At 40.9% G+C, this 13,947-nt stretch overlaps 1 protein-coding gene across 1 annotated transcript in view; it reads right to left on the bottom strand.

Moving 5' to 3' along the window:
• The window catches only part of Haus6 (HAUS augmin like complex subunit 6), a 40,826-nt gene extending 29,187 nt beyond the window's left edge, over window positions 1–11,639 (bottom strand). Inside the window, exons 1-6 of the mRNA XM_050157408.1 lie at window positions 11,565–11,639; window positions 8,644–9,050; window positions 6,555–6,650; window positions 5,081–5,159; window positions 3,279–3,408; window positions 521–665 (exon numbers count right to left, since the gene is read on the bottom strand). Of these exons, the coding sequence (XP_050013365.1) occupies window positions 521–665; window positions 3,279–3,408; window positions 5,081–5,159; window positions 6,555–6,650; window positions 8,644–9,050; window positions 11,565–11,639 (932 nt within the window). The remainder of the gene's footprint in view (window positions 1–520; window positions 666–3,278; window positions 3,409–5,080; window positions 5,160–6,554; window positions 6,651–8,643; window positions 9,051–11,564) is intronic.
• Between the last annotated feature and the right edge of the window lie 2,308 nt (window positions 11,640–13,947).

The raw sequence follows: 13,947 nt of genomic DNA, 5'->3' as shown, positions 1-13,947 counted from the left end.
ATGGCAAGGCTCAAGTAACCATGAATGAATGAATCAATGAATGAATGAATGTGCTATGAAATGACTAATATAGAGTACTTGTTGGTAGGTACAAAATATCTATTCAAATTATGAAATAAACATTAAACACAGAACAGAAACATGGAAAACTTTACAGAATGAATAACACAATTAGAACTTAAAACTACAACTCCATGACCAAAGAGATGACTAAGCAAATGAGAACACCTGCTGCCCTTCAAGGACTCTGGTTCAACTCCTAGCACCCACACAGTGGCTCACAACTGTCTATAACTCCCTCTTCTGGCCTCTGTGGGCAGCAGGTACATGTGATGTACAGACATACGTGCAAGTAAAGCAGGCAAACACATAAAATAAAAATAATTTCAAAAATTGTGTAACTAAAATGCAATATTAGTAATCAAGTATTTGAAGTAGGCATAGATCATGTCTAGGCTTGTTTATATTGGTATATTTTTTTAAAAAGAAAACTATTTACTAACTTTAAAATATGACTTACTGTGCGTTTTCCTGGTATTTTTGGGTAACATAATGTTCTCTTTGCAAAATTTGTAAAAATCTGTTACGTGCTACGTGGCATCTGGCAATGCACTTGTGCATATCCTGTTGCTTTGCATTAAATGTTTCTGCAAAACGCAGAGAATCTATAAGGAAGACAAGATCACAGACAACATCACCATGAGCTTGTTTTTCCAATAAAACAAACGGGAGAAAAAAATAAAATAAAACCTGTTCCATTTTGTAAACAACTTTTCACTCTGTTACTGGTGATCAATGAAGAAGAAGCCATACAAACATATCAGAGGTCAGGCTTTTATCTATAAAACCTACTGTAAAGACAGATCAATAATAAAAAAATAAGGATATTCTCCCAAGCAGGGTCTCCACACTGCACTTAAAACTTACCAGGTAGAAGGTGGTGGTTCATGCCTTTAATCCCAGCACTCAGGAGGCAGAGGCAGGTGGATCTCTGTGAGCTCAAGGCCAACCTGGACTACAAAGTGAGTCTCAGGCAGGACAGCCAGGACTGTTACACAGGGAAACCCTGTCTCGGAAAAACAAACAAACAAAAACACAACATATCCACATCCCAGCAAGCTGCGCAGAAACCTCCACAACGTCTAATTAGTTAAAGAAAATTAGTTCACTGAATTCAGAAGTCACCTAGACATTCAAAATCTTGACTAAAATTACTTTAAATCAGAAGTTATATCAGAAACCCAAATACAAAATAAATTCTTATTAAATCCAAATACTTAGCTGAGTATGGTGGTACACACCTATGATGCTGGTACTTAGGAGGTAGAAGGAGGAGATCAGGAGATCAAGGCCAGCCTTGGCCACAGAGAAAGACTAAGGACAGCCAGGGTTATTCCAAACAAAACAATGAAAAATCCAAACATGCATATTTTATATAAAACAGCTTGCATTACATATAATTGGGATAAATCACCTATTTACAGAAAAAGAGGCACAATGCTAATATGGCATTAGATTTAAAGTATATAAATATGTATAAAGCATGCTCACAGATGTTTAGAAACATCATACCTGGAAAGAGCAGGTAAATGCATAAAGTTTGGGTTGTAGCACTGTTCTTATAAAGATTAGCCAAATGTTTCTCAGCTGTAGGTTACGTAAACAAATTAGGGTGATTTGTTCAGTTTAATAAAAAGGAGTTCTAAAAAAGAAAGAAGAAAGGTCTATCAACTGACACCCAATGATTTCCAAGTGGAAAACAAATCCAAAACCAGGGCTATGGTCACATTTATGAGTTTCATTCATTTCTTATTTGGTTTGGATAGTGTTTTTTAGACACTCTCACTATGAGCCCAAACCGGCCTGGAATTTACATTGTAGCCCCTGGTTGACTTCAAACTAGCAATATTCCTGGCTCAGTCTCCCAAGTGTTAGCACACCAAACTTGGTATCCCATGTAACCCATGAAGGAGGCCTAAACTCACTATGCAGCCCAAGTTGGCCCTCAACTTGAAATCCTCCTGCCTCAGTCTTCTAGAATTTAGATTACAGGCATAAATCACCATTCCTAGATCTATTTATTAACTGTGTGTGTGCATGTGCCTGCTTGTTCATACATGATATATATATATATACATATATGTGTGTATGTATATATATGTATGTATGTGTATATATATTGGATTGTTGGTCTAGCCTTTAACAGCTGAGTCATTTCTCCAGTCTGGTTTGATTCTTTTTTTTTTTTTTTTAAACAACAAAAAGAAATTTCCTGGTCCAAGTGGAACATGTCTGTAATCCCTGTAGTAGGGAAACAAAGGCTAGAAAAGAAGGAAGGGAAGAGGAAGGAAGAACATTTGCTTGTATTACTGATCACACTGTTGTTTATACAACTGAAAACATCAAAACTGCCAAGCCTGGTCGTACACACTCGTCCCAGCACTTAGAAGGCAGAGGCAGGGATCTCTGAGTTTGAACCCAGCCTGATCTACAGTGAGTTCCACGACAGCCAGAGTTAGGAAGAGAGGTCCTATCAAAATGAGTCATGTCAGGAAACCAGAAGACAGGCAGGACTTAACACTTCAACACTTTTGCCTTATACCTGTCCATACTTTATGACCAAAAGAAAACAGCACCATAGTTAATAAACTACAAATACTATTCATTTTTATTAGCTCTAAGAAATTATTTATTTGATTTTTATGAGCTAATGAATCAAACAATTTTGAAATAGAAATTACTAGCCAATGCCAGTAACTGAACTAAACTGCTAACAATATTCAGCACACTGGACGAGAGGCCTGATTGGCTCAGTGGTTATCTTTAAGTCAAGCAAGGTAAGAATGGATTTCTACAATATTTTAAAAGGTAGTTCTCACTAGGTAGTGCAGGTTTGCCTGGAACTTACTATTTAGCACAGGTGAGCTTACATGTCTGTTCATCCTGCCTCTACCTCCAAGTGCTAGGATTATACACATGTGCTACCATGCTGGCAGTTCCTGTATTTCTAAAGGGCTGTAAAAACAGAACAAAATTAAGTGGTCCATAAAACCTAAAATACTTATCTAGCTTTCCTATGGAAAATGTGCCCCAATCCCTGCACCAGAACATAATAAAGTAACACAAATATTAACAAGTTCATTATGAAGTTCCAACCATAGATGAGTAAAATATTAACTACCCATTTGCTTTTTCAGGCAAATGGTTTAATTTGATCTTGATTTTAAAATTATGAACAATAACAATTCAAGAATAAAGAAAAGTATAAGTAAACTTACCATTAGATTGTATTTTAATATATTTGATTGCAACATATCTTGCAAAATGATACATCAGATGAATAAACTTAGGACCACCAGGAGAAAGAAACAGTGAGCCAACAACTTGGGGAAAACTTCCACATTCAGCCTAAGAAAAGACATGAGACGACTCAACCAACAATAACTGTCACATTTTTAATCACTATTTTTCTTAATTTTATTATTTTATTTGTCTGGGTATTTTGCCTGCATGTATGTCTGTATACCAGCTACATGCACTGGGAGCTAAGGTCAGAAGTGGGCATCAGATACCCTAGAACTGCAGTTTACTGGAACTGGGGCTTGTGATCTGCCATGTAATCAAACCTGCATTCTCTGGAACCACTGGGTTCTCTTAACCACTGAGCCATTCCTCCAGCCCCATCACTATATTTTTTTAAAGGTGTGTGATAATCTCCACAGTGGGCCACATATGAGCTCCTCACGGTAGGACAGTAAACCATCAACACACCCCCTTCATGGCACAGTGGCTTAAAAGATCAATTTCCACAGTGGAACAGAGAAAAAGTCAGAAAACAAAGCAGCCAGGTGGTGATAGTGCACACCTTTAATCCCAGTACTAGGAAGGCAGAGACAGGTGGATCTTTGTGAGTTCAAGACCCACCTGGTCTACAAGAGCTAGTTCTAGGACAGCCACAGCTGTTACAGAGGAACCCTGCCTCAAAACACCAAAAAAAGGGGGGGAGGAGAACATAAATACTCCTACCCACTCTCCTACCATTTTTAAAACCTGAAAAAGCCGGGTACAGTGTTACACACATAACCCCAGTCCTAGGTAGGGAGAGAAATAAAGGCCTTTAACCTGAGCACCCAGGCGGATGCAGGTATACAGATCTCTATGAGCTTAAGACCAGCTACATAGTTCCAGGCCAGCCAGAGTTACACAATAAAATCTTTCATTTTGGGGCTTAGGGAGATAGCTCGTAGATAAAATTCCCAGAATGAAAAAAGAAGCCAGACTATAGCATATGTCTGTAATCTCAGAACTCTGGAAGACAGAAACATGATTTACGGTGGCAAGACCACCAGCAAGACCAGCAGTAAGGGAGAAGCTCCAAGTTCAGCAAGAAAACAAGCTTTGGCTAGGAATGGTGGCAAATATCTTTAATTCTAGTACCTGGGAGGCAGAGGTAGGCAGATCTTTAAGTTCAAGGCCAGGCTGGTCTAAAGAATAAGTTCTACGTCAGCCAGGGCTACACAAAGACACCCTCCCCCCCCCCAAAAAAAAAAAAGAGAAAGAGAAACCGGGGGCGGGGGGGGGGGGGGGGGGGGGGGGGGGGGGGGGGGGGGGGGGGGGGGGGGGGGGGAAGAGACAGGAAAGATATCCAGTTTCAATAAATAAAAATATACGATTAAATTAGACCCAAAATCAACCTCTGTCCTATACAGACACACACACGTTTCATTTTTACAAAAAGAATAATGTAATTTAGCAGCCTGTTTTGTTGTTCTTGGTTTGGTTTGGATGGTTCTATTTCGGTGCTGTTGAGGGAACAGAGGGCTTACACATGCTAGGAAAGTGACCTGCTGAGCTATATCCTCAGCCTTAAGGGATTTTTGTTGTGGTTATTGTGTTATTGCTTATTTTTGTAAGGCAGTCTCACCATGTCACCATGGCTAGCCTGGTACCCACCACGAAGACCCAGGCTGGCCTTGAACTTTGATGATGCCTCCTGCCTCTCTGCCTCTCAAGCACTGGAGTTACAGGCACATCTGAACCTTCAAGTCTGCATCTTCTATCTTACAAAGAAAATACTTACAGAAATTTCTTTTAACCATTCACAGCAATGTTTCCGGAATTCCATGTCATGTTTTTGGTCAAATGGAGGCCAGCAATCTCTTAAAAACAAAAAAGCAGTAGACTAATCAAACTTAGCAAAATTTAAAAGACATGAAAATTATTCCCCACAGCAGAAACATTAAAGCAAAATGAATTCAACTAATGTTCTTGACTCAACTAAAAATACTGAGAAAATAGTTCTTTTTTTCCTTAGGTCAATATTTGTGGGCTGAGTTCAGTTTATTATAAATAACTACATATTATAGAGATTTACCAAAAAATAAGCCAGTCTTGGTGCAAGCCTTTAATCCTAGAACTGGGGAGGAAAGGCATGTGGAGCTCTCTGAGTTAAAATCTACAGCGTATCAGCCAGCCAGGAATAATAGTGAGATCCTATTCATTAAAAAGAAAAAAAATAATAACCTTACAATTTACCTAGTACTCCTTTGATTATCTTTTTTACCCAAGTATTTATTGGAACATAAATACTTATTGAAAGAATCAAGCTTTTAGTCCAATGTGGTAGTGTACGCCTTTTATGCCTGCAGTATGGAGGCAAAAGCAGGAGGATCTCTGGGAGTACGAGGACAACCAGGGCTACATAAAGAGTCCCCAAAAAGAATCAATCTGTTTGTACTTTTACAACATGTTTTCTATTGGGGGGGGCAATGCTGAGGTTATAACTCAGTGGGAGAGTCCTTGCCTAGCACAGGGTTGCAAACTCTATCCCTAGTACAAAAGAAAAGAAAAAATAAAACATGTACAGGAAACAGGACTAAAAGGCTAGAATGTTAAGAGTGATGTTCTCGGCTTAGTGGGGTCAGGAATGACGCTCATCTCTGTCTTTGGTGTTCGAAAACAGAAGTTCTCAGAACTTTGTGTTCTACAACAAAGTTTTCAATCAGGGGGAAACAAATCAGAAAAAAAATTATTTTTATTTGAAATAAATAAAAATAAAAAATGGTGGCTGAACTAAGAATGACCCAACAGGTTCACATATGATAGGATTAAAGGCTTTAGCCAGGCATGGTGGGACGCGTCTTTAATCCCAGCACTGGGAGGCAGAGATAGGCAGATCTCTGTGAGTTAGAAGCCAGCCTGGTCTAGAGTGAGTTTCATGTCGGCCAGAGCCACACAGTATACACAGTGAATTCCAGGCTAGCCACAGTGACATAGTAAGACCCTGTCTCAATCCTCACATCAGAAAAAGACCATTAAGAACAGCAGGAACAAATGTTAAAGAACAAAAGCTCTATTTATGAAATATGCAATTTGTAATATAAGCGCACACACCCCCAAATCCTCATTCAGCTATAAAAAGGTTAAGTATTACATTTCTAAGGCTTACACCAGAATTCTATCACATTTAATTAAAACAAGATAATGGCCAAAGCTGGAAGTCTATTTTCAAATCTGAGAATGACTAAAAGAGAAAGTGAAATAATTTTTCCTACCTGAAAACGTCTTTGGCAAGAGACTCATCCAGTGTTCGGAACAAAAAATAAGAAACTATATGAAAGGCGTCACGGTTCAGTTTGTCAAACATGTTCCTAGTAGTTTAAAGTGAGAAAGAAGCAGAGATGAACGATTTATAAAGCTACGCAGCATCAAACTGTCTAAGCATCGCACTCAAACTGGTACTGTTCCTTCTCTTCAAGAGCTCAAGGCAAATAAATTTTTCTCTTTCAGGTACACTTTATACTCCATTAAAAAAATAAAAAACATACAGCCAGGCGGTGGTGACGCACGCCTTTAAAACCAGCACAAGAAGCAAAGGCGGGAGGATCTCTGTGAGTTCAAGGCTAGGCTGATCTACACAGAGAATTCCAAGACAGCTAGGACTATTACAAGGAGAAACCCTGTCTGGGAAAATAAAAACAAGCTTTTATTTTCAGATTATAAAAATGGATATCCAAATAGGAAACTAGCACTAATGCTTTACTGCTATAGAATATTGAACATACAGGGCTGGGAAAGCTAATCACCAGGAAGAGAATGTGCCCCGACAGGGTGAATACAGCACTGACTGACATTCACTAAGTAGCAGGAACAGCAGCTAACATTTTTGAGAACTCGGTATTTGTCAGGAACTATTTTATCACTTTTACATGGAGCAGTTTATCCTGAATTCTTCAAAGTATTATACTATTTTCTTAAGATGTATTATTTTAAAAAGTTGACTGTCCTCATTTTTACAAAACTTCAACCTAGAGATGCTTTAAAAAAAAAAATGCCCCGTCCCAAAAATATCCCAGTGGGACACAGCACTCAACAAGTAGCTGTAGAATGAACACAAATCACCTCCACCTGTCAATTTATTCAAACGGGGATAATTACGCAACTCTGCTTCCCCTCTATTGCACTCGCTAACAAAACTCGTGAGACTTTCAAAATGAAGCCTTTGAAACAAACACCTTGGACTGGAACAAGTAGGTTAGCTCAGTATGTTCAAATTTATAAGAACAGTGGTTACTCAAATATATGCCCACACAAACTACAAATTCATAGAATTACACACAAAAAAGTTTGCTGTATGTGAATAAAATGTATTTTTTTAAGTAAATGTGACACAATATTAGCCCTCAAAGTTGTAATTAAGTTTGATTTGATGGCTGTTTAGGAGTTACTACTATTAGTGTTTTGTTTAGGTGGCTCAGCAGGGAAAGGTGCTTGCCACCAAGCCTGACTACCAGAGTTCTATCCCTGGGACCCACACGGTGGTAGGAGAGAACTGACTCCACACATAAACACACATATTTAAAGACTGAGAAAACAACGCCTTTAAATTCCAGCACTCAGGAGACCGAGGCAGGCGGTCTGAGTTCGAGGTCAGCCGACTATTCTCCCAGAAGACCTAGGTTCAAGAGGATAACCACAAGCACAAGGTCAGTTGGGCAGAGTTAAGACACTGTCTCAAGGCCGGGCGGTGGTGGCGCACGCCTTTAATCCCAGCACTCGGGAGGCAGAGGCAGGCGGATCTCTGTGAGTTCGAGGCCAGTCTGGTCTACAAGAGCTAGTTCCGGGATCGGCACAAAGCTACAGAGAAACCCTGTCTCGAAAAACAAAAAAAAAAAAAAAAAAGGACACTGTCTCAAGAAACAAATCATTTAAAAAAAAATTCCAAAGCGGAAAAAGGGTCTGAAACCAGAAGTCTGAGATGCCCAGGTCGAGAGTACACAAATAACAACAAAGCATTTCCTTCTGAGTCACAATTACAGAAGCGACGAAAGAAAGGGTAGCGTAGTTTGATTTTCATCTTAATATGCCACTATTTTTTTCTTTTTGGCTAGCTGTAACACTGTAGCATGTTTTGGTTCCCCGATTCGAAATTAAACCCATAGCTAACTACTTAAAAGGCATTGCATGCAAGTTTCCCCGCGCTTCCCGCCAGCTGCAGCCCATAAAGGCCGTGCAGGACAACGCTAAGACGCTCCCCGCACCCCTGCACTGGTGCCAAACGGCGCCGCCACAGGCCGGCAGCCGCGGGGCTCTGCCGCCAGTGACGGGCCCCCAGGGACCGCGCCCGCCGCCGGGTCTCCTTACTCTCCGAGGTGCGCTTGAGGCAACATCTTCCCGCCCACGGCGGCGACCCAGCTCGGATCCAAGCCCAGCGCCTGCAGGTACATCCAGAGGTGAGGCTTCTCGAAAGCCGAATTCATCCTCTCGGTAGACACTGGCAACTGCGTGCGACGGAGGAAAGCGAAGGCCGCGGCGACCCGTGAGGACCCTTGCACCCCTCCTACAGGCAGCCCGCGGGGACGGTAACCCCTCCGCTGCGGTCGCCCGCTACCTCCACGCAGGAAGCCATACCAGCACAAAAGGCCAAACGCGCCCGGGAAACCGAGCCAGCGAACGTACGGCGCTGCCCGCAAACCGATACTCCCGCGCTTGCGAAGAGGACAGTGCGCTTGCGCCGCAGGACTTCCGGGGCTGGTCTTCCTTAAAGGACTCTATCTCCCGCCATGCAATGCGCCCCTGTCTCCGACTGAGAAAACTACAAGCCCCACAGAGCACTGCTGCTGCATAGTCAGCGACCTGCTCCAGGGTAACAAGGTATTTTGCTGAGAACACAAGATATCGGTTCCGGATTCTTGAGAGTTTTATTTAAGGTTCCTGTTGCTCAGGTTGTGATTGCTGTTAGTTCGGTAAAAGCTACACTAAGCCGCTTGTGAGTAACACAAGTGTACGGCCCTGAACAAATCACCTTTTTCTTTAGTTTTTGGTTGGTTGGTTGGTTGGTTGGTTGGTTGGTTGGTTGGTTGGTTGGTTGGTTGGTTTTCCTGGAACTCTCTTTGTAGACCAGGCTGCACTAAGATCCACCTACCTCTACCTCCCAAGTGCTGTCATTAAAGGCATGCGCCACCGCAGACCAAGCTCTCCTAGTATCCTGACAGAAATCTAAGCCTGAATTTCGGGTAACTAAAATGGGACAAACCTAAACAGACCGTCCCCAGAGAAACCATAGCCTTCTGCTGGCTCAGCAGGCCCCCAAAGCCCCTTTGCTGACTTAGGAGGTGTCCCAGTCTCCTGATAACTAAAGATGGCTTTCCCAATCTGGCGCTGGAAGGTCCCTAACTACTGGGACCTTCCACCAATCAGCCCATACTAATCTTTCTCCCATGAATCAGCCCCAGATTAATCCCTCCTCACTGGAATTCCACCTAAGTTCCCTCAAAAGGGAATCCCATCTTAAGGAGTCACCAAGTGCCACCCCAATGTTGGAATTAATAAAGCACTCTTGTTATGTGGCTGTTGGTCTTCTTTGGGGGCTTCTCTCGGACCATAACACACTGTCTGGCTTTTTGTGCGTTTTTTTGAGACAGGGTTTTTCCTCTGTGTGGCCCTGGCTGTCCTGGAACTCTCTAGACGGTAGACGAGGCAGGCCTTGAACTCACAGACATCCGGGTGTCTCTGCCTCCCGAGTGCTGGGGTAAAAGGTAAAAGGTGTGTGCCACTGCCTCTCCCTTTTCTTTTCTTTTCTTTTCTTTTCTTTTCTTTTCTTTCTTTCTTTCTTTTTTTTTTTTTCGAGGCAGGGTTTTTCTGTAGCTTTGGAGTCTGTCCTAGAACTAGCTCTTGTAAGCAAGCTGGCCTCGAACTCACAGAGATCCACCTGTCTCTGCCTCCCAAGTGCTGGGATTAAACATATAATTACTTTCAACTAACGTGATTATGACCTGAAGTTTAACTACATTAATATTCTTTTGTCACCCTTAGATGTAAAGAATGCACTTCAAAAAACTACTTCACAGTTTCATTTGCCAAAAGAATTTTGCTGGAGGTTTTTCGTGTCTTGGTACAGAGTCTCCTGTGACATAGGATGATCTCACATTCACTGTACAGCAGAGGGTGGCCTAGGACTCTGATCCTCATGTCCCTACCTTCAGAGTTCTGGGACTAAAGCCAAGCAACACAACAAATTTTTCAAGATAAGAAAAATAAGTAAACCAGCACGAGTTTTTACTTAATTTTTAAACTTCTCTTGATCTTTTAACCTTCTTGTAAATTATATCCTCTGAACAATGTGATTTGGAAGGCCATATAATCATATATATGACCATTATAAAGACACCCAAACATGCTAAGATGTAGGCAGAGACTGCTCGTTCGTTTTTCTGGCGTCCCAGACCTGAAATAATCACACAGAAACTGTGTTAATTGCAATACTGTTTGGCCAATAGCTTAAGCATATTTCTAGCTAGCTCCTCCATCTTAAATTAACACATTTCTTTTATATTTTGCCACAAGGCTCATGATTTGCTGGTACCAGCGTGCAGGTGTCTTTCTCCTCTGGAGGCTACATGGTGTTTCTTTGACTCTGCCTACTGTCTCCTCCTCTATGTGCTTAGAATTCCCGCCTTGCCCTGTTCTGTGCAGTGATAGGCCCAAAGCAGCTTCTTTTTTTTTTACTGTTATTTTTATTATTTTAAATTTTTATTATTTTTATTGAGCTATATATTTTAATTTGCTCCCCTCCCTTCCTCTCTCCTCCTCTTCGACCCTCTCCGATGGTCTCCATGCTCCCAATTTACTCAGGAGATCTTGTCTTTTTCTACTTCCCATGTACATTAGAGCTATGTATGTCTCTCTTAGGATCCTCTTTGTTGTCTAGGTTCTCTGGGATTGTGAATTGTAGTCTGGTTTTTGTTTGTTTTATGTCTAAGGCCACTTATGAGGTCACAGGTGAAGTCAGCACTATAGACTGAGACAGGAGTCTGAAGGAGCCAGATGTGGTCTGGCTATAAAGATAGCACGGAAGTCACCAGGCTATTGACCACATCCATTTCCAGCCTTCAGTGTGGAAAACATGGTATGTATTTCTTTCCTTGAGGAGACAACCCTGCACGTTTAACATTGCTGGTTTCCTTAGTGATTATCTCTGAGCACAAGGACCTCCGTGTTTCAAAGTATAAAGAGCTTCTTGGAGTTTTTATAGTTACAGAACAAAAGAAATTCATAAATCATACTATGTTTCCAAATAGTAGCTCATCAGATATCTGCCAGACTTCTTGGAGGTCATTGTGGATGAAGCCCTCCCTCATGGTCAGTTTGTTTATTTATTTATTTATTTTTTATTGAGCTCTACATTTTTCCCTGCTCTCCTCCCTGCCTCCCGCCGCCCCTTCAACCCTCTCTCAAGGTCCCCATGCTCCCAACTTACTCAGGAGATCTTGTCTTTTTCTACTACCCATGTAGATTAGATCCCTGTATGTCTCTCTTAGGGTCCTCATTGTTGTCTAGGTTCTCTGGGATTATGATTTGTGGGTTCGTTTTCTTTGCTTTATGTTTAAAAAACCACTTAGGAGTGAGTACGTGTGGTAATTGTCTTTCTGTGTCTGTCTGGGTTACCTCACTCAAAATGATGTTTTCTAGCTCTATCCATTTGCCTGCAAAATTCAAGATGTTATTTTTTTCTGCTGTGTAGTACTCCATTGTGTAAATGTACCACGTTTTCCTTATCCATTCTTCAGTCAAAGGGCATGTAGGTTGTTTCCAGGTGCTGGTTATGACTAACAAAGCTGCTATGAACATAGTTGAGCACATGTCCTTGCGGCACAATTAAGCATCCTTTGGATATATACCCAAAAGTGGTATTGCTGGGTCTTGAGGAAGGTTGTTTCCAATTTTCTGAGAAATCACCACACTGACATCCAAAGGGACTGTACCAGCTTGCATTCCCACCAGCAATGCAGAAGTGTTCCTTTTTATCCACAACCTCTCCAGCATACATTGTCATCAGTGGTTTGATCTTAGCCATTCTTACAGGGCTAAGCTGGAATCTCAGAGTTGTTTTGATTTGCATTTCTTTGATGACTAAGGAAATGACTATTTTCATTTTTCTACATGTTGATATCCAGTTATGCCAGCACCACTTGTTAAATATTTCCTTAAGTATTTTTCAGCCGGGCTGCAGAGATGGCTCAGAGGTTAAGAGCACTGCCTGCTCTTCCAAAGGTCCTGAGTTCAATTCCCAGCAGCCACATGGTGGCTCACAACCATCTGTAATGAGGTCCGATGCCCTCTTCTGGCCTTCAGGCATACCCACAGACAGAATATTGTATACATAATAAATAAGTAAATATTTTTTTAAAAAAAAAAGTATCTTTCAGCCATTTTAGATTCCTCTGTTGAGAGTTCTCTGTTTAAGTCTGTACTCCATTTTTTTTATTGGATTATATGTTCTTTTGGTGTCCAATTTCTTGAGTTCTTTGTATATTTTGGAGATGAGACCTCTGTCTGAGGTGGGGTTAGTAAAGATCTTTTCCCATTCTGTGGGCTGTTGTTTGGTCTTGTTGACCGTGTCCTTTGCTTTATAGAAGCTTTTCAGTTTCAGGAGGTCCCATTTATTAATTGTTTCTCTCAGTGTCTGTGCTGCTGGGGTTATATTTAGAAAGTGGTTCGCTTTGCCAATGTGTTCAAGTGTACTTCCCACTTTCTCTTCTATAAGGTTCAGTGTGGTTGACTTTATGTTGAGGTCTTTGGTCCATTTGGACTTGAGTTTTGTGTATGGTGATAGATATGGGTCTATTTTCATTTTTCTACATGTTGATATCCAGTTATGCCAGCACCACTTGTTAAATATGCTTTCTTTTTTCCATTTGATATTTTTTGCTTCCTTATCAAAAATCAGGTGTTCAAAGATGTGTGGATTGATATCCAGATCTTCTATTCAATTCCATTGGTCCTCCTGTCTGTTCTTATGTCAGTACCAGGCTGTTTTCAGTACTGTAGCTCTGTAGTAGAGTTTGAAGTCATGTTTCCTAATTTTCTGAGAAATTGCCAAACTGATATCCAAAGGGGCTGTACCAGTTTGCACTCCCATCAGCAATGGAGGAGTGTTCCCTTTACCCCACATCGTCTCCAGCATAAGTTGTCATCAGTGTTTTTGATCACAAAGCAGCTTCTTTATTATTAACCAATGATATTAACAGCATACTGAGGGGAATCCCACATCACGTCCCCTTCTCTGTCTAAATAAAAAGGAAGGCTTTAACTTTAACATAATAAATTACATATAACAAAACAGTTATCAAGCTAGGTGATTGCCCAGGTAGCCAATTGTTTCTGTCATTTATTGCAAATTGTGGAAGTTGCTTGATTGCTCTTCCTGTTTATCCAAATAATATTATTTCCCTTCTCAGGCCTTTGATGTGGTTGAAGATTAGATAGTCTTAGTTAACCTTCCTTTCATGACTTGGCCAATCCATTTCTAATATAAGACTTAAACTCCTTAGGATAGAATAATTATTGAAAGATTTAGCATGTTTCTTGCTTGTTTATACTGGTTGTAATTCTAATTTTTATACTTGATATTTGTTTTTATTGTATATAGTTTTATATTAGGCTTAG

The sequence above is a fragment of the Alexandromys fortis genome, unplaced genomic scaffold (assembly GCF_014885135.2).
Source record: "Alexandromys fortis isolate MF-2015 unplaced genomic scaffold, M_Fortis_MF-2015_v1.1 scaffold_64, whole genome shotgun sequence".
Classification (NCBI taxonomy): Eukaryota; Metazoa; Chordata; class Mammalia; order Rodentia; family Cricetidae; genus Alexandromys; species Alexandromys fortis.
The sequence above is the reverse complement of the archived record's forward strand: the minus strand, read 5'-3'. Positions and strand labels throughout refer to the sequence as shown.